Below are 26692 nucleotides of genomic sequence, written 5' to 3'. Positions count from 1 at the left end.
CTCCACAATTTTTATTTTAAATTACAAAGGATGTTGCATACATTGATGAATTTGTATCTGAATAGAAGTGCTAGGGATCAAGGGTGACAGAGTAAACAAAGTCAATAGTTTAATTGTGCCTCTTTTCAAAAAAATAAAACTGCACAACTATTAACCAACATTTAACATTGCAACTCTTAACAGATCATGCTTTGAACAAGGTAAATTTATTTTCTAACAGAGACAAGACTTTCAGTAAGTTTTTCTGAGCTCCAGTTGGAAGTTGATTATAGAATATCAAGGACAGCATTACAATCATGACCCCAAGCATAGGCAGAACAGGATGCCATGTTTCATTTAAAATGCCTTTTTCTTTTTTTGCATCTGCATGTGCCATCAGCCTTAAGAGTTCACCCAACCACAAATACTGAGCAATAAGTTTTCCTTGGGCATAATATTCTGGGAGGATAGATGATTCCAATCCAAATGTATGAATAGCCATCATTATAAGAGAGATTAAAATTATTAAGTTTTCTTACTAGGTTCTGTTTCCTAATCAGAAGATTATGATTCGGTGGGATGTGCTTTTGCCAATACCAAATCCAATCCAGAAGTTTTTCTTGCAGGAGTGAGTGAAGTCACCCAAATTTGACTTAAAAAGATACCCAACTACAAAATATTTTAAACTCCAGAAAAACTCTGACCAGTGACGTTATCTAAAAAGTTTGGAGTTTTATTTCTTTTATGGGGGAAACAAAAAAAATGCAAGTGTGGATTAAAAGAGCTCTGGTTCCACTTTTAGCTCCACAGCTCATCAGAAAGACACTAAATGCAGAGCCAGTATTTGCTCCCATGGAAGTTCACGGATGTCTAAGAGGCTGAGGATTATAATTCAGAGTGCACACACACCTTCTAGAAGCACTGGGGAGAACACATGGCATATTGTGAAATCTAAGCTGTAGAAGATAGAGATTTTTGTTTGCTGCAAAGAAGATGCAGTCTAAAAGTGCCATCTTTGATTAATGACATTGAAGAATCCCAATTTACACTGGGAGATATTCAAGAGTGGTGTTTTCTCAACAGACTAATGCCCTTAATACAGTTACAAGAAGGATCAGTCACCCAGACAGCAACTGTTTGAAATGTACTTCACACGATCCCTGGGGTAAACAAAATAAACCTCAGCTGTGTGCAAAGCTGTCAACAAGCCAAGACCCCATCTAGCAGCACCCTTCACTAGGTGATTCCAACTGAAGCCTCCAACTTCAAAAGGAAAGAGCATCATGATTAGATGCACTCTTGAAACTCAGGTCTCAAGGCCAAATGCAGATCCTGACATTCACGGTCCTGAACTGGGTTGTGCCTCAGCAGAATTTCAGGAAGACGAGCAGGCACAGAACTGCATTTGCTATTTCTGCTGGAGGCAGCTTGGATGCAACCCTTGGAAATTCTCCTGATAAAACCGTTTAGAGCTTTAGAAAATAACCAGCTATGTTTAAATGATTTATGGAAAAGAAAAGCACATCCAGTCATTACAGTTTGTGAATAAGCTAACTGTTTCATTAATGAAGGCAAATATTAGATAAATATTGGGGGGTGTCTTTTAAAAATAAACTTTAAACTGACACCTCTGTATTTCCAAAGTGTCTGTTTTCTTTTAAGCTAGTTAAAAGACCCTTCATCCATTTTAGGTTGGTTTTTTGTTTGTTTGTTTGCTTTTTTAAAAAACCCCAACTTTCCCCTGGCCCTCTTAGTATGGAAAAAAGTCAATCTATAAATTAGGAACTGAACACAGCTGAGCCTGACTCTCACATCAGCTTTACAGCAACGCAGCTTTATTAAATCACAATGATTTCAACTGGTATGATAAGAAAATCCAGCCCATCCACACGTAAACATAGCTTTAGCAGTAAGTCTCTCTCATCCCAAAAAACCAAAAAGTACTCACCAAGTATCAGTAAATGTGTTCAATAAACCATAAAAGGAAGCGTTAGCAAAAGGGGTTTCGGGTTTAAAAACACCCTTCAGGAGCACCCCCACGTTTTGCAAGGCCATTCAAAAACTGGTCTTCCATATAAATACAAAAGGACTACTGAGAGAAACTGAAATCAGACCTACCCACACTCGCTTCAGGACGCTTTAATCAGCTCTGATTCCATCTCAGAAGCTTTGACGAGTTCAGAGGGAATGAATAACATTTAGTTCTAGATGTACAAGTAAGGCACAATATAAAGCCACATCATCATCTGTCATGAAGGGAGGGGGGAGGACGAGGGTCATACATGGTACAGCAGAACAAGCAGCCCATCGATTCCAAGTGTGGCACCTACGTTCAGACTGACGAGATCTCGACAAGAGCAGTTATGACAGCATGCTTTTAATATGGAAACAAATCCTAGAGAATCCAGTGTATCAGAAAAAGGAAGAGCTTCTGTTTGTATTAAATCAAAAAATATATCATTGGTTTTGGATATAGGATTAAAAGTGAATATTCACAATGCCTACACTCAAAAACAAACCAAAAAAACCCAGGACTTCGATAAGATCCACATACTATGTATGAACACTGAAAATCTTTAGAAAATGGTCTTCTCTAAAGATCACCCAAAAACGCATGCCACAATTGCCAAAAAAACAGAACATGTACATTTGTTGGTTTTTATACCCTTATAAGATTTTTGTTTGTGATAAGTATACACTAAATGTATATATTTTAATGACACTAGAGGAAGCAGATTGTTACTGGCATTAAAGTACAACCATTTCTAGACGGTTTAAATGCCACAGAGTCCCCTGGTTAAAATGTAAAGCTGCACAGCTTGCCTATGTCACCTTTATGATAAAGTTAAACCAGCAAAAGGTCTTACATTTACTCTACATTTTACTGCCAGGTTTTATTTATCTCAAGTATCGCTGCAGCATTCTGACCAGCCCAGAGTTAGCAGCAAGTGGCAGGAATCATATAAAACGCAGTTTCTTTTTTTTCTTTTTTTTTTCCTCTTTTTTTTTTTTTAAACAAAGTGCTTTTCTAAGATATACATACATATAAATAGTTACAAAATAAAGTGTCAACATTAAAAAGCTCAACTATTTCAAAGCTTTAACTTAAAATAATACATAGGAAACACTGAAATGCGAGGGTATGGAACTCACTAAAGATTCAAAGTCTACTTTGAAATGCGAGACCAAAATCATAGTCTGGTTTTCAGACAAAAATAAAAAGCTATAAAGTTGTGTGTTGCCCAGGATTCCCGGACAGTAAAAAACAGGGGCTTTTAAATACCTTGTCAGTTGAATTTGTCACAGAAGTTTTTACCTGATTTCAAACTGCTCTCTCTCAATGTTCAGAGATGCTGCCTCGCCTGCAGGGTTTGGATGGAGCACAGGGACTGCCCGTGGGGAAGGGACAACCTCTGTGTGCCAGCCCTGCTCAGACATGGCCTGCACCTCACAGGACACATTCTCTGTCGGGGTTTTAGGGGCCCTGGGCAGCTCCACAAGAACAAGAGGAATACACCAGACCCACCGTGGAAAGCAGCAGCCAACTCTCACCTCAGCCAAACAACAACAACACAAATGCCTCAAACGAAAACACCCACATTCCACTCAGATTTTGCAAGTCTTAAGTGGATTTACAAAGTTTTGCCTAAATTGCCCTGGGTATTTGTTCAGTCTCTTGTAGGAAAGACTTTCTGTACAGCTCAGTAGTGGTATTTTGGCCTCCTCCTCCCTTTTGAGTCTTCCAAAATATTTAGGTACAAGAAAGCTGTGAGTGTGGCAGGGCCACCACCTTCACCAGCCACTCTTCCTGCACTCTTACCAATTCAGGCTTTTTTCTCTTATAGTACAAGCTTGGATATAAAAATAATCTACTTATAAACAAAAAGGAATCACAGTACAAACAAACTTAGACAAACTAGAAATGAAGTGGAGAAATTCCCCAAAGGGAGTGGGGAGAAAGCCTTCATGGACTTTTGCATTTTTTTTTTCAGCAGCTACATTTGAAAATATTTGGTATTTCTATTTTCAGTAAACAGTGTTTTGTCATCTTTAAATAGGGAGAGAAAGAACAGGGAGGAAAAGGGGGGGGGTCCATGAAACCAGAGAATGATCTTGCCTTGAGATAAAGGACTTTCTCATCAAAGGCTAAAGCTTTTAATCTGTACGTTAACACTGACTACAAAGCCAACTCTTATTAGCAGAAGAGCAAATAAGAACTTTGTGTTAATATTCCTCAACCATAGAAACTACTGAATTAACAAGAATAAGTCACATATAAGTCTGAAGAAGCTAGTTTCGAAATACCTGTACAAAAATATAAAAGTCTATAAATTTTTTTGTTTTGTTTTGTTTGAAGCCTGTGTTGATCCTTGGAAACATCACATGCATAATAATACATCAACTGGAAAAGTGGCAACTAAGGAATTAGATATTTGTAGCTCTTTTTTTTTCCTCTTTACATATATACACGTTACAATAAAAATAATTTTATTTTGGTTGTTTGGTGGAAGTATACTACAACAAGCTAAATACTTTTTTTAAATTTTTTTTTAAATTCTCAAAGTCGAAAACTATTTTACCAATAGCTTACTAAAATCCAAATATATTAAAATCTCCTACAGTAAGTGCAGAGAAAAAAGATTTAAAGACTCCAAGACGGCCACCAACTTATCTACCATGGAAGCGAACTACAAGAACAGCAAAATAATATTGTTATGTATGAATGCTCCTTCTGTAGATAATTGGACCCAAACAAAAAAATTCACAGTTCAGTAAGATCCCTAACCCTGACCTTTAATTTTTTTTCTTTTTTTCTTTTGTTTTTACATTCAGTACAGTATCATATAAGCTGTGCAAAACTTTACTTAGACTGGCAGTTCGCCATATCAGTTGCATTTGTCTTTGGTACAAAAATAAACAATCGCATTAATGTGCAAGTATTTGTTTTCTTCCGGCCAAAGTACCGAAATTGAGTTTTCTAGAGCCATCTTTTATACAATACATAGACTCTGTGGCATATATCTACATTTTCAACATATTCCTATATACATTCAAAAATTTTTAAGAGCTGGAACAAATACATTAAAACCTAAAATCTCACCATCTATACAGCTTGGTTTTGCCCCTCAGGGTTTTCTTCATACAAAACTTTACCAGCTTATACTGATAGCTCTCCCCACAAAATACAAGGCACAAAGAATATACTTTTTTTTTCTCTTGCTTGCACAGACATTTAAATACTCTATTAAGCTCAGAAAATTAAAGTCTTATATGGCACACTAGCTCTAATGCTGCGTGTGCTATGTACAAGTTAATGGTTGCAAAGAAAGCTTACTGGTTCTTTTTAAGAACAAGAAAAGAAAATCCAACTATTAAAAAAAAAAAAAAAAAAAGGAACAAAAAACTCCCTACATTGACAGCTTCACCAAAAAAATGCTTCCTCTTACTTCACTTGGACCATAAACCTGTCACAATGTCTGGCAAACACTAAAAATTTTCACTAGCCAAACCCACATTTTTGCTTCTAAAACAAAAGTGATATATTCTGGTCCTAGATCATTTGAAAGAGAACTCTCATTTCTGCCCTTGAGCTTAAAGCAGCTTTGAAACTATCTGGTTCATGGTCCAAAAATGCTCTGCAGCATTTTCTACCACGCTGTGATTTGTTTTCCTACACTGTTACTTGAAACCAATGGAACCTACTGGTGAGTGTTTACAGAATGCTAAGCTGACATGCAGACCAGAATGCCATTTACAACGAGGAACTCGACAGCACAGGTGGAACCTGACCCGGGAGCAGCTCAAGTCCTGTCCTAAACTTTTGCCATGGGTATCCGGAGCCCCACGAGGCCGCCGGTGGGGTCCCCCTCTGCCGTCTTCTCCAGGACTTGGTTCACGAACTCCGACGTCTGTCCAGCCACAGGAAGTCCTGAAAGGGGAGGGGAAGAGAAGCTGCTCTCAGGTCACTGCTCATGGCACATTCCTACGGGTGACACAAAGCCAGGGGACACTTTGGTTGGGACAACTGAAATCAGGAAAAGGTTCATTCTTTCCTCTATTTCAGAAATTGTTTGCATTTCAATGTAGTGAGATCAGAGGGATGGAGCAGCTCTGCTGGGAGGAAAGGCTGGGAGAGTTGGGATTGTTCAGCCTGGAGAAGAGAAGCTTTGGGATGACCTCATTGTGGCCTTCCAGTTCCTGAAGGAGCCAACATGATGGAGAGAGACTTTTTATAAGGGCCTGGAAGGACAGGACAAGGGGGAATGGCTTCACACTGACAGGGTTGGATGGGATATTGGGAGGAAATCCTTCCCTGTGAGGGTGGGGAGGCCCTGGCACAGGGTGCCCAGAGAAGCTGTGGCTGTCCCTGGATCCATGAAAAGTGTCCAAGGCCAGGCTGGACAGGGCTTGGAGCAATCTGGGATAGTGGGAGGTGTCCCTGGTGGAATGAGATGAGCTTTGAGGTCCCTTCCAACTCAGGGCATTTATGATTCTATTGTCTTCATGGCAAATACATGGAGTTCACTGCTTACCAAGAGTGTCTTTAATAAGTATGTTCAACTTTTGTTCCATGTTGATTCCTCTGTCATCTTTAGGTACCTGCACCCGATTAACTATTTCTTGTTTAATGGAGTTGATGACAAAGAGTAAATTATCTGCAAAGAAAAAAAAAAGGATTAGTTTTACAGCACATTCCCCAGGAAGAGAGTCATAGTTATCTACACACAGCTATCTCTAAGTGCCAAAGGTGCCACATCACACGTATTGTAAAATTAAATGGAATAGGTTACATCAAATATTACAAACATTTTCAATAATATTTACAGCACATGCATACATTTACATAATTTACATCTGCAAAGTAGCTCGACATTGCAGGTAACCCAATTTACATTCACTTTAGTCAATGGACTGGTTTTGTACCAACAGAATTGCTGGGTTTGTACCAACCCTTTTCTCTATGAGCCAGGTTACATCATGGTGCAAAACACAGACTTGTCCAAACAAAAGAAAAACTAAGATGGGAAGAGTTGTATTTACCATATTCCGTGTTGAGACCCCAGAGTTTTACTTTATTGGCTTCATACTGGGCTTTCTTTTTTAGTCTACAAGCCCTGTAGCAAGAAGAGGGGAAAAATTAGAACACTACCAGAAACTGCAGAGTAGTAAGAGCCACATGAACTTACCAACCAAACCTCCCAGAGCTGTGATACACAAACTCATCCATCCTCACTCACCTTCACTGAAAACACACTGCCACCTGCATCTGCACACATTTGACACTTGTGGGTTTTATCACTGTGCCAGCTGTTTGCCCCACAGCTAAGGAAGCCAATTCCAGTGGAAACACATCTTTATCTACAGGACAGACAAACCACAGCTCCCAAGGTGCCAGCTGCCCTGCTTTTTGATAAACTGCTAATTCCCATTTGATAAACTGCAACTCCCATTGCAGGAGCTGCCACATGAAGAAGGATTTCTTTAGGCAAAAATTATTATTTAGATCTTTATCATTCACTTGTAGCAACCCAAATTTTCTCATCCCTGCAGCTTTACCCAGTGCATACCTGGAAGCCAGCTTGTTCTTCTCTTTCCTTGACCTGGGTCTGGCAGTTAAGGGAAGTTCACTGACGGGTGTCAGGTCACTGATCACCTTATTCAGCTTCCTCAGCTCGTTACCAATCTGGAGGAGTTTTCTGGGGTTGGGAGTCAGGTCTTCTACATCAGTCCTCCGTGATTTCTTTGCTGCATACTTTCCTGTTTTAAATATACAGAAAAATGGGTTGGGAAGTGACACAATACATAAATAAACTTGTGAGAAAACACTCTTAAATAGGCATTTTTTGGATGCAGTTTAGGTTCCTTTGTTCCTGACAGGAGAATGGGCCGGAATCAGGCGATCCCTGTGGCCTCTCACAATAGAAAGAGCATTTCCAGACAAAGAGCTTTGTACAATTCATATTCTATCTAAATCAGATAAGAGCAAATACTACTGGCCAGGCCACTGGATGTGACAGAGGGCATACACACAACTGTGCTGAAAAATGTATGTCACAAGTTCAAACCCTGTTGTTTTGCTCCAGCTGTAAACTTGTTAACTCATAGTCAGCCAAAATATCCTCCTGCACACTCAAGTAGATTAAATTCCCAAATAATCTTATTGCTATAGTTCTGTACTAAGAAAGAGTGCTGAGGCCTGGTACTGAAACAATCTTCAGTGATGCTGAGATGAAGTGATCCACATAAAGGCCAGTTAACCCCTTTTATTGTATGTATTTGACACTCTTTAAGGCCTGGTTTTGCACTTGACTTAAAGGTCAAGTGTCCAAGTGTCTGGTGGGACTGCGTCCTGCAGGCATGTTTAGTTATTTGTTGTTTAGTAATAAATATAAAATAATGCAATCACAGAACGGCTTGGGTTGGAAGGGACCTTAAACTCATGTTTTTCCACCCCCTGCCATGGGCAGGGACACCTTCCACTAAACCAGGTTGCTCAGAGCTCCATCACGAGAAAGCAGTGTTAGGGACTTTAAGTACTGATATTTCACTACAGGGTAAAGAAGCATTTAAAAACTAAGGAGATTTAAAGAAAAAAATGCTTCCTTCCCTGAATAAATCTACAAGTAACAAAAAAAAAAAAATCTTTCAATTTAAGAGAAAAAAGTTAAAAGCAGTAATTTTCAACTCTAAGGGAACATTAACCTTACAACCAGGGAAATTGGTTTAATTTGCTTCTTCAAAGCCAAAACCAAATGGAGCAGCCTAAAAGAGGTCCTGTGACAAGAAAACAAAAATACCCCTACGAGTGGTTTGTTTTGGGTGATGTTAATCATGTTTGTGGTGCAGTAATTGCTCACTGGGAATAAATCACAGTTATTAGAGCAACTGGTTTAAGTTTCTAAGAGGGCATCCTAAGGAAATAGTTTATTCCCAGAGGAGTAACTGCTTCACTGAGCTGCATTCACAGGGGGAAAACAAGGAGGGAGCAGCAGGGAGAGACAGTTGTGCCTTAGTGCTTGTCCTCAGTTCATACCACAGTCCCCCTGAACTTGGCACCCCAGAGCCCTCCCAGCCTCCTGCTAACACAGGCAGCACTGACAGGAACAGCCACGAGGAGCAAACACCAGTCAAGCCACCCATCCAATATTTACAGTATTGCACTGAGAAAGCTTTGAACTCTCGGGGTTACCACTGAGAGCCCTTGGAAGACACAATTCTCAATTCATCCACACTCCTCTGGAAGAAACCACACTGAAAGTCCCTACTGTGTGTTCACTGTGCCTCCCTTGGGCACTGCAGAACGCTGGTAACGGAGCAACAGACTCAGAGTGTTCGAATTTTCATGGCCGAAACACAACTTCCCAGCACTTACAAGGAGGGGAATTTGGCTACTGAAGGTGTCACAAGGAGAAGAGTGTCATTTGTGACCAGGACTCTCTCTTACCATGATGGAGCCCGTTCTTCTGGTACATGTTGCTGGGCAGCGTGTCCCGGTTCCACTCGGATGGCCTCAGCATCCTCTCCTGCTGGGACGGTGTCAGCTGCTCGCTGTACTCCCAGAAGTATCTTCGCTTGCCTCTCTTGCGAGAGGATATTGCAGTCATTTCTTTTAAATCCTCCACAGAATCGTTTTCATACCCTAAAAGAATGCAGGGGGTTGTTTATGTACTGGTGACAGCATTGTTTGTAGCCCTTTAGCAGCGGACTGAGTATTCAAGTTAAGAGCAAAGCCACAGACAGATCTGTTCTGCATTATGTAACAGACTTGGTTCCAGCATCAACTGCTCCTGGGTACTTGCCTTAAATCCAGGGACAGACTCTGAGCCACTGATGGGGCTTCATTAGTTGAAAAAAACCGAATTATTTATGCATTTAAAGTCCCTTTATGTTGTCTGACCCCCTAAGCTGTAGTCCCCCACAATCCCAGCAGTGCCAAGTACAGAGAGCAGATGTTGGACAGTGTTCTCCCATCCTGACAACTTCCTCCATGAATTGGCAGGAACACAACCCTAACTCACCTCCACATTTGACAAAAAGCATGGGAAGAGAAGCAGATAATAAAGATGGATTAGCAAAAGACAACAGAGAAAAAATTATTCAATTATAGAATACTCTGAGTTGGAAGAGTCCCACAGGATCGAGTCCAAATGCTGCTGTTCCTTGAGTCCAAAGACCTTCAGGGAATAAATCCAACCACTGATCCCTCCGAGGCTGGAGAAAGGGGCTCTGTTATCAGGACAGTGACCAAAGGGCCATCTAAGCTGAAGGGATTTGGACACCCACTGTTCATCCTCTTCTTCCTCATTACTGGGATGAAGAGAAATGATCCATGGTAAAGCTATACAATATTCTGGAGGTGAATTATGATGCACCTGATATGATGAACTGCTCATGAAGGACGTGGAAACTGTAATGCCACTGTCCACACCACAGAAATATTTTACCACAACTATGTAAAGACAAACCACGGGTTTTCAAACCCCAGATATGCTTTAGAAAATAAAGATAACCTATACTAAGGTTAAAAAAACACCCTCAAACCACTGCACTGCCTTTTATATAATATGCTAATAGTTTACATTTACTTAAGAAAGGAACATTTCTAAACATCACATACTCTGATGGAGCTTAAGGAAAAGCCACCCATGTATGGACTGCAGGCTTAGCAAGCCTTGACCCCATATGCTTCAGCTCTGCTTTGTCTTCCACCAGCACAAAGAACACTTTCTTCCTTTTAAAACAGTCCATTCAATTAGTCTGTTTGCACTTGAAAAACCAGTTGAAAGAGGAAAACCAAACTTTCTTGCTTTGGTCTGACTCTCATGTCATAACCCAAAGCATGAACAGAAGTCAAGTACACAGAAGGATGGAATCCATCCTGAAGTTCTGCTTCTCATCATTTCATCAACTCATTTACTTTGATTCTCTGGTTTATTGGAAAGACAGGATTTTAAAGGCAAATCAAACAATGAAATATGCTTTATAAAACATGTGTTGTATAGCCAAAATTATTGACAATTTGCATTAAATACAGTTTCAAATACCATAAATATTTGTAACTGTAGCTCCATTTTACTCAAATGCTGTTTGACATAAGTATCAAAATACTCTCAAAAAGACCACTGACTTTCCACCTAAAAAACAAGCTATGTGATTCATTATATAGAAATATATAAATTGAGCCCATCTTCATGATAACACAGAATTAATCCAACCAATGAAAACAAATCTCTGTAAGAGCTGAAGTGGACAAATGTACAACAAGGTTAAAATCAGGACTTCCTGTTTGCTTATTCAAACTGTAATTAAGTTAGCAACTTCAATTACATTGACTTAATACATCCTGCCTTGCAACCCCAACACTGACCTGCTACCATTATAAAGTTACATAAAATAACCCAGTGCAGTGTCCTAACCTAACACACAAACTTGTCCAGCTGCTCTGCACTGTATTTATTCCTCCTCTTAGCAAAGATCACACAGCAGGGCAGGCTTCTAAGAAATCTGAAAGGGTTCCTGTATTTAACTTTGAAGCCCTTCACAAACCTCTCCTGAAAGTCTTTCTTCACACTGTGGTTTCGGGTTTAAATTCACCAGGGTTAAATGAAGTAGAACAGAGAACAGTGTGCACATGACTGCTGCATCTTACCAGGTGAAACCCAAAAATAGCCCCACTGAAACAAACCCAGAGAGCTCCTCCTCTTAACCACTTCACCACAGAGACTTCTGGCAAATCATTTCGAGTGGTTTTCCCAGCTGATGGTCCAGGTGCCCAGAGCTGATCTAATGCAGCTTCTTAAAACAATCTCTGTGTCTCTAGGAGCACTTTTTCACTAATTTCTTCTCCAGTGCTACTGACAACTGAATAAATTGCTGCATTTCCCATTTCTGGAATCTCCTGACTACTTGATGGCAGGAACAGTCATTTAAAAGTCCTTCTACTAAATGAAATAGGAAAAACATACTCAGTAATAGCAAAACCCATCACATTTAAATGCTAGAAAAGGCCTGGGCCGGTCATTCCCATAATAAACTACCTTTGCAGGGGAACAAAATTGCTAAATCTGTGTCATGGTGATAATAAAAACACTGTTGTCCAAACTTGCCTGAGAGCCAGTCACATTTTTAGCTATTTCTCCTTCACTGTATCTAAATATTTCCTCAGATAACACTTGAAGAAAGCATCTCATTCACTCTAAAAACATACATGAAGAACAAGCTAAAGCAAATCATGTATTAAAAAACATGAGAGGGCCAGCAATAACTGGTAGACTTTTGTCCTTTCAGTAAATTACATCCTCACTCAAAATACCAACTGATTTTGCTTTCAGAGCTCTGGAAGGCTTAATTTTCCTGTGCTGTGCCTATTTTTAGATACTTTACCCATAGTAAAGTTTACCTTTAGAGGTAAAAAAGCAACACAAAGTACAAGAGTGACATAATTAGAATACCTGGAGATGTTACCTTCTAAAATAGACAAAATATATGATAAAATTTTTAACATCACCACATTTGAGGTGCATGGCTTTAGGCTTCATTCGTGGAAGGGTTTGGCAAGCTTGGATAAACCCAGATCCTCAGTTACTGCTGCAGAATGTGGATTGTTGGTCAGTAAAATAGTTCATTAATTAATTCCACCCACAGCATTTAATACAACCTCTCTGTTTCATGGATCCCAGGCTTCCAGTGCAACACATCCCCCATGGGCTGCAGAGCTGGAACAGCTGCTCAGGGCCCCACAAAGCAGAGGGAGTTCACTCCAGAAGGGAGGAAGAGGCTTTAAAATGCTAATAAAAATGTGTTGTGTGCATGTGAAAGTAACATAAAGGGCATAATGCTTAACGAGTTTAATGCCTACTCAGGAAATCTAATTAGAAAATAATTTCATCTGAGAGTTCATTATGATAAACACTGACAAGCTTTAGGGAAGCTGCTCTTCTCAACAAGAAAAAATTCAGCTGCTTTATCCCCTCGAAGTAACATATTGCCAAATGTCTGAATATTTTAATTCTTGTACTCTACGACAAGGCATTTATAAGATGTGAATATTGTCATAATTTCTGAAATGAAATTAATACGTGGTTACAATCCTGTCGCTTTCCTTGCCTGTTTTATTTTTATACAATGCTGCTGTGTTGTTACCTTCTAGGTGAAGGTTAGTTCTTATTTCTGCTGTTAAAGCTCCATTTCTGCAGGCAGGAGAGAGGAATTCAGTATCCTCTGAAGACCCACTAAGTGTTACTGCTGAAAACCACCAATAAATGATTTTATTAGTTTCAGTGGCAGCCATTCTTTGGATTCTGTGGGAAAACTGTACCTGCAAGCAGGACTTAAGTAATTATGAAATCATTTCACTCAGGATATGATTTCATCCTGACAGACCCAACTCTGGAAAAATTCACAGCTACAAGAAGTGCTAGAAAGCTCTACACATCCTACCAGAGAGCCACAAAAAAAGAAGGTCACACTTACAGGCAGCTTCTCTAGCCTCAGGCTACAGCTGGGCTTCCTGTATTCTCTATTATTATTTTTGTTGCATGACCACAGTTTATGTAGTTTTTCACCAAACAGGGACACAGAGACCTTGTACACTTTGAATTAATTGCATTTTGCAAAGCACTTAGAAAATGTGGGAGGAGAGTTCACAATTTAAGCTCAGTGCTGCTCATCTGTAACTAGCAGGAGTTCAAAAGCTTTCCTTCCCACTCAGAGGACAATTCCATCAACCTCCACGTTCCCAAAGCCCAACAATGCTGGTACCTGGTTCTGAGAAGGTATCGCTGATGTCATCGTCCTTATCGTCCTCGTAATCTTCTTCCTCATCATCGTTTTCAGACAGCTCGTGCTCACTGCCAAATCCTTCATCGTGGTCCTCGTCTTCAATATCATCCTCATCCTCCTCCTCTTCCTCAGGGTCTGCTTTGGCTGACTGTTCACCCAAAGTGTCTGTTACAAAAAGAGAATAATTGTGCTCTTCTTTCTTCTGCGAGGAGTCCGACACGGACGTGCTGGCCGAAAGACTGCTCTCCCCCACAGCCAGCCCTGGGCTCTCCTGGGGAGGGCTGAGGAGCAGTTCTTGAGTCTCTTTAAAAGGCAAAACAGGAGGTGTGCTGTGACCATGGGGGGACTCGAGTCCTTTTCTCTCTTGTCTCTTTGCTACAGCCCCACAGTAGCAGGTGTTTTCCTTCGCTGCGTCAGCGTGTGCCTGGCTCAGCACGGGCCTGCTCTGTGGTAAGGGGTTGATCTTTACTTTTGCCTTTTTAACATAGTCTTTACATTCAACATGAATGTTCACCTTTTCATTGCTGTACACGTTGGTCTTGACCATGATCTGTGTACTGGAAGCAGGCTGGCTGGCAGGCTTGCTGGCCTTCTGGGCACAGTCTGACAGCGCAGCCTCAGCCTGCACGTTCTTGGAGGAACAGACCGGCGCAGCTGCTCTGCTTGCAATTTTTTTGCCAGGTAACAAAGAATTTAAAGGGTTTTGTTTAACACTAAAGAGCAAATCAGGGTAATAGAGTGAATCTGAGACAGGCTGGGAGTCCTCGCTGTTCAGCTGAGCCAGTGTGGGTGTTTTGCTTATCACCTCTTCATCCTGGTACGGGCTTGAAAAGTCATCAAGGCCCAGGTAATCCACCTCTTTTGTTCCCCAGATGTCACAGCTGGTTAATTTAGTGTACTTAGTTAGGTCTTCACAGTAGGTATCCCACTGCTCCCACTTGGAGGTGAAAGCAGCTTCTTTGTCCAGGATGTCTGTAAAAGACTCCAGGTTCTCAAGCTCTTTGCAGTCCTCCGTGAAAAGCAGGTTGTCCCTGGAGCTTTGCTGATAGTCCATTTCTCTGTCCTGTGCACAGTAAGAGAAGTTAAAAGTTAATACAAAAAAAGTATCCATCATCTCTTTCCTCTACTTAATCTGGTATGGAGAGCTCAATTCCAGTGAAGAGTGAGAGAATGGTGACATAGGAAGAGACCTCAACTTTCACCTAAAAGCTTCCTTTGAGGGTCAGAATGGAGTTCAGCTTCTGTGCTTGAGCAACAGATCCTTCTGAAGACACTGGTCTTCCAATGACACTGTATTTCCCTGCTATAGCAAATTCATCTGCTCATCAGCAACTAAACCAGTACCAATATCCATGTATTTAAAATATCAACGACATCACAGGCATCTCTTTAATCTAGGTCAATCTTTGCTGTGTTCTTAACAGAATATGCTTGAGTTTACCAGTTCCTGGAAAACCTCATTCTAACACAACCAATTAATGACCACGAGTGACCTTTCTCCTTTGATGCAGGGAGAAAATAAAAAAGGGAATGCTCACATAAGTAGTTTGTGAGTCAACTTTTATTTACCTTTCCCTGCATTCACAGCTTGGGTGAAGTAGAACAGAACAGGGAAGAAATCCTGCCCTGTGAGGGTGGGGAGGCCCTGGCACAGGGTGCCCACAGAAGCTGTGGCTGCTCCCGGATCCCTGGAAGTGTCCAAGGCCAGGCTGGACGGGCTTGGAGCACCCTGGGATAGTGGAAGGTGTATTTGAGCCTGTCCCAATGGCCACTTTGAATAAGTGCCTGCTGAGGAAGCATCACATTTGCTGGATAAGCAGTCCAGCTCTTCCCTAATTAGCAGCCAGCAATAATGAATAATCTTCCAGCATTCTTGCACAAACACCCCTTTATCACTCCAGGAACCTGGTGTTAGTCAAGGAGAGGAAGTTCTGGACACACACAGGTGACCTACCAGTTCATACATGAAGTCTGGATCCGAGCTGCTTGCCAGGAGATCCGTGCTCATCAGAGTCTGCTCTGAAAACAGGTGGCTCCGAAAGGCATCCCCAAAAGGAGGGTCCATTCCACTCACACTGGGCTACAACACAACGGACAGATGTGTCAAAGATGACATAAAAAGGCACATTTTCATCTTCAACAAACAGAAAGATGTTTTGCTTATCACAGAATGACTGTTTCAGTCAAACAGAAAGAGGATCACCATTTCCTCTTAGTCTCTGAAGGTTTTTACCTCCACAGATAAGCCCATCATTCCCCAGAGCCAGAGAATGCTTTAAGAGCAGCTGACAACATGTGGGAGCAATCAAAGGACATGTTTCTATTCACCCCAGAGCTTCGAGAGCATTCACTGCTGCTTCATTCTTCCTTGTTGGTTTGAAAGTCTTATGCTTGCCAAGTTTTGGGATATGCTGGCATTTGTAGAGGATGAGGGCCAGTCCTGGCAAGATCTGGGACTATCAGTAGGCAGGGTCTTCCCCCTGATACAAATCATCCTGTACTAAAGCAGTGTTGACTGTGTTTAGAGCCATTAGAACGCATAAAACTTCCATATAAATTGTAAGGAAAGCAAAATTTATGACAACTGAATGAAGATTGTTACCTCTCTCTCAAGAACGAAGTGAAATTTGGCAGAAAAGCATTATGCAGGATGGCTGGGCATGCAGGGAATGGGCAGCAAGGCCTTCTGCTACATTTAATTCCAGACCTCAATTTCTTTTCTAGACACTCTCACCCTGAGGGTTGGGAAGGGAGAAACACTGTGCTGCTGAAAGTCATTCAGTGTGCTGATGTGTGAATCACTGCAGTAATAAAAGGCTGTTCTGCTCTCCAGGCATCCTCCCTCACCAAGAGACAATTTGGCTGCGGCTTGAACAAATACAGGACCAAGAGCAGCACCACAGCTTCCAGCACAGACCCTACAAAATATACATCCTTTAATATCTTATACATTTCTCCCTGCTAGTGCTGGTCAAATTTGTTCTTAGACAGAGGCAAAATTATTTACAGAAGCAAATAAAATCCTAGCAGACTTACCTGAGGCATTTCCAAGCCCAGATTCCCCAAATCCAATTCCAAACTTGTTGTTTTATTCACTTGTAGATTCCTTTCCAGCTTTACTTCAGTCTCAGGGAGTTTACACTATTCATGCAATGAAATTTTTCCTTAGGATAACTTCAGTTCACCCTGATGGAGCTTTTCTATTTGTAGATTTCTGTGCAGAAGAAACACAGCAAACCCCCAAGGAGGTGAGCAATCCTTCATCAACAAGGTGAAAGCTTAAAAAACAGCCAAAGGCAAGAATTTCCCCTGAAAATTGATTTTTCCTCGTGCTGGAATGTATAGAAATTTTCTTCCCCTGCCATCTTTCATTGAATGAAAAGCCACAGATGCTACAGAACAGAGTTGCTGCAAAACCATTTTTGGCCAAGTTACATTTTGTAGCCTTTTTTCCTCACTGCTGAGACCAGCAGCTCCATAGACACACCTGAGGAGAAAACCCTGCCAAATTTGGAACAATAATCAGCACACTGCTGGGTATCCAAGAGAGAGACAACCTTTATGACTAATGTAACAGAGGCAATAAACTCTAAAAATGTCTTAGGCAAAAGTCTCAAAATACAAATTTCAGAACAGGCAAAAATGCTGTTTCAGTGGTATCTTCTCCTTTTCTTCAGGGATGAATCCACCCAGCATCAGATAAGATTACATCAATCACTCACATAGCAACATCTAGTGGTAGAGGATCACAGAAACCATCCGGCAGCAGAGTGGAAGAGAGATTTCCCCAAGAGAACAAATTAAAAACTGTGCCAAACTCACAGCTGTCTAATAAAATATATTCTCTATTAATTCAAATAAGGCATATGTTGAAATTGGACCAATTTATCTACTGGTAGTTTTACCAGTTTAGGAGTTTCTATAGACCTGCTCTACTTCAGATATTTGTCTAATAACTCTTCGGAGCCTCATATCCGGCTTATTCCTGCATTTTGAACAGTGTAAGGAAAACCCTCACTCAGCATTGCTCCTAAGTCAGACTTTGGTGCAATCTGCTCAGGCTGTGTTTATTCTCTTCTTTTGAAAAACAAATAGTAAACTCTAAGTGTTCTCCCACAGCTCAGAATCCTCCCCCAGCAGCACATGACAGCATCCCCGTGATTATTCCTACTTTCAGATAGTATCTCAGCGAGTTTGTCCTCTTTAGCATATGGACCATCAGACTGTGGTAAAAACAGACACTATGCAAAGAAGTCTTTACTTATCAAAACACCCTGCTTTGCAAATAGCAGCTGGAATATAAAGAACAACAGTTACAGGTCCAGTTACACAGGAGCTCTCAGTTGAACCCTCGCTACCCCTGCCAGAGTGGCCAATCCTCACAGGGCCCTGTGGTGAACGATCCAGTTCCTTGTGAGAAAAGCTCCTTTCTGCTCCAAAACCTCCAGGGAACCCTTTACTTTACTTATTTAAAAGCAGCTTTTAAGTGAAGTTCGTGCCTCAGCAATCCCCATCTCCCTTCACCCAGCAAAGGCCACACCACAGCAGGACTGGTCCTCCCCACCTGGGGGCTGGCAGGAGTGACTGAGTCACTTCTCAGCCTCACCTGGGCTAGGAGAAAGGGCCTGTTCTTTACAACAAACACATGATGTTCTCAGACACAAAGAAAGACACAAGGAGGTTATGATCCCAAATACCTGAACACTTTCTTTCCACGCAGATTGATGCTTTTTTCACCAGCACATCAGATTAATACTTTGACAGCACCACCAGACCACCGCCACCACCTGCGTTCACAAGGAGACTGCCAGAGTTCTCCATGACACAAAGGGGAAAGAAAGGAAGCATTTGCTGCTTCTTCACTGGTTATTCTTCGTTGTGTTTTTTGGTAGAACATGGCCCTCAAGCCATTCCACACACAGCCAGCAAGGGGGGTGAAACTTCATCTGTACTGACACTGATTTCAGGAACAACCAACCAACACTTCCAGGTGCCAGCTTTTGGATCACTTCCAAATCCTCAAAACGAACATTAAAGGCTAAAATACTTTTACCATCTCAAAGACTGGAGCGACAAACTTCTTGCACTATTTGAGAACGCCAGTGCATGTCCTCCCAGGTCAGAGCAGTGTATCAGCTAATCCGATTATTCCTGTAATTCTCTTTATATTTCATTCTTGACATTTTATAATATTAATACTTAAATGTGACTTGAATCCCAGTAGGATCTAGTCAACTATTCCACAACATAGGATTTTTCTTAGTAGCTCTGTGGAGGGGGAAAACACAGTGAGGCCATGAAAAGAAAGACACTGCCTCAGGGAGCTGCACAATCCAGGCGTCCTTCATGCTCCCAACAAAGCAGCCCTACTTCCAACTGCTTTCCAAATTTCCCAGAAAGATCAAGATCATCATTAAAAGACTCCTGGTGTTTATACCTAACTCCCAGTGTTTCTACACGAACCAGTAAATAAAGATGTATGGCACAAGTCAGTGACACATATGGAAGCACAGGTGTAAACTTGGAACTTGCTGTGAAGGGAAGTAATTTGTAGACTGCAGTTAAAGTCCTGTTTTTACAGAATTCATCATTACTGGCACTTTCAGCCCAAGACTGAGTTAGAAAAGAATAGTCCAGCTGTTGTGTTATCGATAATGAATGCAGCTCTGAATGAACTAAAAGAGCTGTGGCAGAGCTCAAGTACAGCAGCACTAAGAATTATTGAAGATAAATATAGCAGGAATTTCTACTTCAGGACAATTTCCATTAATGCCTTCCATCAGCCCTTCCCAAATGCAGAGACACAGGTGGAATACAGAGCCCGAGGCAGCGGGCAGGGTGCCGGCTCCTGTGGCAACAGCCTGCAGGGAAATCACATTAAGGTGATTAAGGAGCCAGGCCCGGAGCTGGTTCTGTGTCTGCAGATCTGAAGTCACATCAGTGCCAAGCTCTGCTCCCAATCCTGCTCCTGGAGGAGGCTCCTTCCTTCACTGGGGCCTGAGGAAGGGCAGGGCACCCGAGATACAATACACATGGAGAGGGACTGTCTCCAAGGGCCTGGAGTGACAGGACAAGGGGAATGGCTTCACACTGACAGAGAGTAGGGTTAGACAGGATAGTGGGAAGGAATTCCTCTTGGAGGGTGGGCAGGCCCTGGCACAGGGTGCCCACAGAAGCTGTGGCTGCCCCTGGATCCCTGGAAGTGTCCAAGGCCGGGATGGACAGGGCTTGGAGCAGCCTGAGATAGTGGAAGGCATCCCTGCCCATGGCAGGGGATTGAAACTAAATAATCTTTAAGGTCCCTTCCAGCCCAAACGATTCCATGATTCTGTGGTCTCAGGAAGAGTTATGTCCATTTAACATTTAAGAATTTGGGCTACTGATGGAGGCATGCACATGTACGCTGGTTAAAATCCCATCAGTCATCAACAAGGAACCAAAGCCTTAGAGTTAACACCTAATTAATCTAAAGACAAATCCTAATTAAAAATAATCCCCTGTATATAGTATTTACTTTCTGAAGAGGAATGGTGGTTCCAAGATGCCTGGAAAGACTGAATTTCACTCAGGGGAGCAGTGGGTGCATTACCTGGGGTTACTGCTCTAACCCAGCCCACAGCAGGAGCTCAACTCTGAATACGCAGCACTTAGGACACACAGGCAGCTCCTGTGCATGTGCTGCCTCCCTGGGCCACTAAAACACTCTCCTGCCTCACTACAGCACCTCCAAAGAAGCCCCTAGAAGAGAAAACCCCAAAATGCAGCTTTCAGCCTGGCACCTCAAAGTCTTCCTCGGTCACCTGCATGAATCATTTGTACTGTGGCTGTAACTAAAGTTGCTATTTCTGGCCCAGTTCAGCTGTGTATTTTGTACCACTGGAAAGGCACATGGAGCGTGGCTGTGCTGTTTTGTTGGCTGCACAGTGCTTATTATCCCAGCAGCTAAATGCCTGCTGTAAGTGCATTACAGGAACAATTACACTTTCATGATGGTGACTGCATCACACAGCACAGCTTGTCGAAGTCACAATTTTGATGCAGGTATAAAAAAATAGCTCACAAGAGCCTGCCAGTACTAAACTTAAAAGCTCAGCCTGAAACATTCATGGTCAACTCTGAATTTCAGAGAAAGCACAAAAACTACGCCATGTGCTTGGAAAGAACCATTATGTACCACGCACTGTTCACTGTATCTGGACATTTTATGAAATACGGGAGTTAGAGATGCAAGAAGTTCTCCTGCATGTCTCTTAAAAACATTTTTTCCTTCCGCAGTTCATGCCAACTTGTTTTCTACTATAGAACACCCTCTGCTCAGGGCAGTCTTCACGCTGAGAACGTGCAGACTGCCTGGGGTGGAGTCCATCCCTGGAGGTGTCCAGGGAACGACTGGACATAGCACTCAGGGCTCTGGTCTGGCTGGGAAGGTGGCAATCAGCCACAGGTGGGACTCGATGGTCTTGGAGGTCTTTTCCAATCTCAATGAGTCTGTATTTTTCTTACTTTTGTTTCTGAATAATGTTGCTTTTTTTTTTTCTTTCTCCATGATTCTTCAGTTATTAGCCAGACTTTAAAAAATTCTTTTACTTTTCTCCCCCAGCACAAAGACACTACGTTCACTAGTATTATTATTATTTCACTGCAGTGAGCAAAGACACTCTTTTAAAATGTCTTCCTGTATTTCCACCCACTGCAATCTCATTCCTGGACTCACCGAAGCAGCCAAGTCCCTCTACTTTCTTGGTGATGGATTTCTATTAAAATGCCAGCACGACCATCTAAGGCATTATGCTCTTTGCTTTTTCTGTCCTGGAGAGAAAACAACATCTGCTTAAGACCCTCAGACCCTGAGTCTGATGGAGCATTGCCACTTAGAAGAACTAAAGATCCGCAGACTGTTTCACTTCTTCTAAGCCTCTTCCCTTCTGGAGAGGGAAACTGTTACTTCACTGTCTCTGTTCCCTTTCCTCCACTGACCATCCCTTCTTCCTCTAGCGTTATTTTTCCAATCCTACTTGCCCACAGCAGACAGATTGCACGACCTGGAAGTGATACCTCTAAAGAGAAGCTCTGGTCTGCAATCACACACACAACACTTCAGGCAGCAGAGCCCACGAGCCCCCAGAACACAGCACTCAGGTACCTTCCATGCCAACGCCAATTCCCAGCTCCGGGGGTGCTCCAGCTGTGCCAGCAAACAGGCAGATCCCACAGACTGATGGAATCACAGTCACAGAATGGTTTGGGTTGGAAGGGACCTTAAAGATCATCTGGTTCCACTCCCCTGCCACGGGCAAGGACACTTTCCACTGCCCCAGGCTGCTCCAAGCCCCGTCCAACCTGGCCTTGGACACTTCCAGGGATCCAGGGGCAGCCACAGCTTCTCTGGGCACCCTGTGCCAGGGCCTGCCCACCCTCACAGGGAACAATTTCTTCCCAATATCCAATCTAAATGTACTCTCTGTCAGTGTGAAGCCATTTCTCCTTGTCCTGTCACTTGTAAAAAGCCCCTCTCCGTCTTGTAGCTCCTTCAGGCCCTGCCCCAAAGCTTCTCCTCTCCAGGCTGAACAATCCCAGCTCTCGCAGCCTTTCCTCCCAGCAGAGCTGCTCCATCCCTCGGATCATCCTGGAGCCTCCTCTGGACTCTCTCCAGCAGCTCCAGGCCCTTCCTGTGCAGGGCCCCAGGGCTGGGGCAGCTCTGCAGGTGGGGTCTCACCTGAGAGGGGCAGAGGGGTGCAATCCCCCCCTGCCCTGCTGCCCACACCAGGGATCAGCCCAGGGCACGGGGGGCTCAGGGCTGGGGCAGGTCCAGCTCTCACCCACCAGCACCCCCAGGGCCTTCTCCCAGGGCTGCTCCATCTGTGCATCCCTAGCCCGTGTTTATATCCCTGACTGTGTTGATATTGACCATCATGCAAGAGGCAGAAGCACAAAAAAGTGACTATTTTTTAGACTAACAAACATTCTGCATCAACAAATTTTGTAACAACTATGCCCAGATTAATATATTCCTACTAGAAGCACTTTTCTGTATGTTCTGGAACAAAGACTGAGATTTTATTCTTATTTTAGTGCCAAGAGTGGGATGTGCAACATGTTAAACTTATTAGGACTATATTAACAGACTTCCATTAATTAAAAACTTGTTAAAGTTAAAATATTCATAGCATAAACCTTTATTAAAATAACACTGCAGAGTTAGGAGAGTTGTTTGCACACGAGAATTAGTAGTAAAACTAACATTTAAAATTTTTTTGAGCCACAGATTTCCTGTGAAGCAGAGTGGGGTGAAAGCAAAGACAAAAAACAAAAGCAAAACTAAGCAACAATTCGGCTTCCAATCTCCAGCAATATTCTACATCCTGACAGGATAGCTGTTCCTACATTTTTTTCTGACAGAGTCTTTCAGACTAAAAGAAAAATTAATTCTGTAGTTTCCAGGAAAAAAACAAGAAATAACGCAAGTCTTATGATGAAGGAAATGGTACAGTCTGGTCTACTCTTCATACCGTGAAATTATGATTGTTATACTCTTGTTAGAAATGGGGCATCTGTACTGAATACTTCAAAGCCAGCAGCAAATCCAAAAAATGCATCAGTCAAAATTGCCCAAAAAGTAAAAAAAAAAAAAACAAAAAAAACCCCCCAAGGCTTAACAGTTTAAAACCAGAAGGATTAAAAAAAAAAAAACAAACAGGGAAATTATTACAGCAAGGTAGAAACCTTAAATTTACAATCTCCAGAAAACTTTTGGTTTGACTTTTACACCAATGCCAACTCTCAAGCACTTCTCGTGCAGTGCCAAACCTCCTTATCAAGCTTTGATGTTAAAACATTTAGTTAAGCTTCCCAAACCACAGAGCATGGACATGAGGCCATGGGAATCTAAACCTGTGGGTTCCCTTATTTATCCCACACTCTCAATCTATTAGTGGGACAAAAGCTTCTGTTTGTTCCCAATTAATTCCTGCTAATGCTGAAGGGACTTCAATCTCTGTCCCTCACAAGGCTGTTTGCCTCCCTCATTATTTAAAAACCACCTGGGGAGGATGCTCGGTGGCCTGATGCCTCTGCTGCAGATCGCTCTTATCAGGGAATACTCCCACCAAACCCAGAACAATTCCTTCTTGGCTCAGGTAAACTATGGACGCTTTTTGAGGTCTCTGTTATTCGTGCATCTAAAAAGGAATCTCAGCGAGATTGTTTTAGCAGGAAAGGTTTCTTGCAGAAGAATTATCACACCCAGAGAGGCTGTGGCTGCCCCTGGATCCCTGGAAGTGTCCAAGGCCAAGTTGGATGGGGTTTGGAGCAAGGTGGGCTAGTGGAAGGTGTCCCTGCCCATGGCAGGGGGTTGAAACTAAATTGTCTTTAAGGTCCCTTCCACCATAAACCATTCTGGGATCCTATGATTTATTTTCCATAGAAACTCTGACTTCTCATTTAAGCTGCCAACAATAAAAATCGGTAACATTTCTAAGGCACCTGAGTCTGCTCCTCTATAATTTTTACTATGAAAACACATTTAATAATAATCATAATTAACCTTCCCCACAAGGATGCTCGGAAGCAACCTTAGAGGCCTTTTAAACGCAATCTTTAACACATTTAGAAGCGTTTGAAAGACAATACGACAATCTCATTCTGTTTTGCACGTTATGCGGAGCATGATTCCAACAAGCTACCCCTCGAGAGGCAGCAACAGAAAGATCACGATCACTTTAAGTGAGAATCGCACATTTCAGCTGGCAGCTCGCAGTGCTCCAAGCCGTTCAGCCTGTTGCACGGGGAAGGCTGAATAAACACCATGCGTCTTATACCGAGTGTGACAGAGAAATTATCCTGGATACCGGATCCCTTCCAGCAGCCGATGCCCTGAGAAATGCCGTGGGCTGCGGGGCTGGCAGGGACAGGGGGAGGGCACGACAATGATGCCGCGGGCAGGGAATAACGCCCAGGGTGCGGACCCTGGGGACGAAGGGGGAAAATAAAGATTGGGTTTGAGTCGCCGGTGACACGAGGGGGTTTCGGCAACGCGTTCCCGGCTCGGAACCCGCGTGAGCCTGGACCAGACACGGAGAGGTGCTCGACACCCGTGGGGGGACACGCTGAGAGCCGCAGGCGGCTCTTGAGGCGGCCCGGGGAATTCACAGATGTTTTATAACCCAAATCTGCGGGGACGGGCTGAGAGCAGCAGACGGGAACGCGTCCCGTTTTCCCCTCAGCGCGGGGAGCGGGACCTCCTGTACGCGGGCACCGCCCCGGGCCGGTCCCGACGCCCAGGTGGGACAGCCCCCCTGAGGCAAAGCGCTGCGGAGGGACGGGGCCGCGGGTGGCCCCCGCAGCCACAGCCCCGCGTTGGGCCCGTGGCCACCCCGTGTCCCCCGGCCCGGCCCTGACCCACTAACACACCTCCGGCCAACATGGCCGCCCCGCCGCCCAGCGCCCAGCGCAGCCTACCCCGGCCGCTGCCGCCCCGCCCTCCGCGCCCGCTCATTGGCCGGCTCCTCCGCCGCGCGCGCTCCCATTGGCCGCCACGCCCGCCGTTCACCCGCCCAGCGGCCCTTTCAAGCTAGGGTGAGGCGACATGTAAACAAACCCCCTCCCGCCGCCCCGGCCGCGGCCCCGCGACCCCCGCGCTCCCCCCGCCGCCCCGGGGCCCCGCCCGGCCGCCCCCGGCCCCGCCGCGCCGGACACACCGCCCAGGGGCCCCGTGTCCCGCGGGGGGCGGCCCCCGCCCGGCGACCCCCGCCAGGGCTGCGGGCAGCCGGAGCGCACCCGCGCTGCACGGGAGAAGCCCCCTTCCCGGGGCCGCGGCTCGCAGCGAACCGCCGTCCCCCCGCCCTGTCATTACATAAACGCCGCGCCGGAGCGGGGACGGTCCCGTCCCGCCCTGCCCCGCACTCGCAGACCGGCGACCGCTCTCCGCCACCTCTACCCCGCAGCCTTTGGAGCGGAGCCGCCCTCCGGGCACCAACGCGCCCGGGCACACAGACCCCGCACGCCCACGGGTCACCCCCGGCCGTCCCGGGCATTCAAACAGGTCGCAAGCAGAAGAGGCGACTACGAGCCCGAAAGGCAGAGGAGTACAGGACCTGCCGAGCCTTCCTCTGCCTTCGCGGGCAGCCCCTCCGCCCGCACGGGCAGAGCGGCCGGGCTCCACGGCAGGACGGTGCTTTCCTCTCCCCGGCGCTCGCTGCGAGACTCGCTTTCCTTGTAAAGGCACGGGCCGCTCCTGCCGGGCGGAGGCTGGAGAGGACAACGCCGACAACTCTCCGCTCAGCCCGCGCTCCGTCCCTGCTGCCCGTTCTCATCGCGCCCACCCCGGCAGCGGGCCCCAAAGCTCCGCTCCGGGACCGGACACCCCCCGCGCACCGCTGCTCTCCCGCGGCCCCAGCAGCCACACCCCCTCGGCGGGCGAGCGGAGCGGAGGGGCCGCTGGCACCATCCCCGTCCCGCTGCCCTCGGCAGCCGGGCGGACACCTCCGCCCCGCTCTCCCTCCCTCCTTGCAGCCCCCTGCCCGGTGACACCGCCTCCTCCCGCCGGACCACCCGGGCCCCCCGAGCCCCGGCCCCCCCGGTGCCCCGCAGCCCCCCGGAGCGCCGCGGCCTCCCCGAGCCCCTCACTCACCGCGCTCAGCGGGGGCCGCCGCCCCGCGCACCCCGGCCCGGCCCCTCCATGCGGCCCCGGGTTTGTTTGTTTATGTCCCTTCCTGACGGGTTCCCGGAAATCGCGTGACTCGACCCTCACGTGGCCCGAGGGGGCGGCGCGCGCGAGAGGCGGGGGGAAGGGGGCCGCGCCAGCCAATGGCCGGGGGCTGTCCCCATCACGTGACGGCGGAGCGCCGCGCGGGGGGTATTTAAGGCGGGGAGGCGGGTGCCCGCGGGCAGAGCGCGGCGGGGCGGCGGCGGCTCCTGCGGCTGTGCCGGGCTC

At 44.8% G+C, this 26692-nt stretch overlaps 1 protein-coding gene across 1 annotated transcript; it reads right to left on the bottom strand.

Annotated features, from left to right (window-relative positions):
- On the bottom strand, positions 1-26479 carry CREBRF (CREB3 regulatory factor). The gene is made up of 9 exons (XM_082291719.1): positions 26390-26479; positions 16798-16975; positions 15716-15841; positions 13741-14824; positions 9425-9619; positions 7548-7737; positions 7021-7094; positions 6513-6635; positions 1-5908 (listed from the first exon to the last, which is right to left on the bottom strand). The coding sequence occupies exons 2-9, from the start codon at positions 16804-16806 to the stop codon at positions 5793-5795; spliced, it is 1917 nt and encodes a 638-aa protein (XP_082147845.1). The 5' UTR covers positions 16807-16975; positions 26390-26479; the 3' UTR covers positions 1-5792.
- Between the last annotated feature and the right edge of the window lie 213 nt (positions 26480-26692).

The sequence above is a fragment of the Coloeus monedula genome (genome assembly GCF_965178545.1).
Source record: "Coloeus monedula genome assembly, chromosome: 15".
Lineage (NCBI taxonomy): Eukaryota > Metazoa > Chordata > Aves > Passeriformes > Corvidae > Coloeus > Coloeus monedula.
Note: the sequence above shows the minus strand (reverse complement) of the source record. Positions and strands in the feature narration are given on the sequence as shown.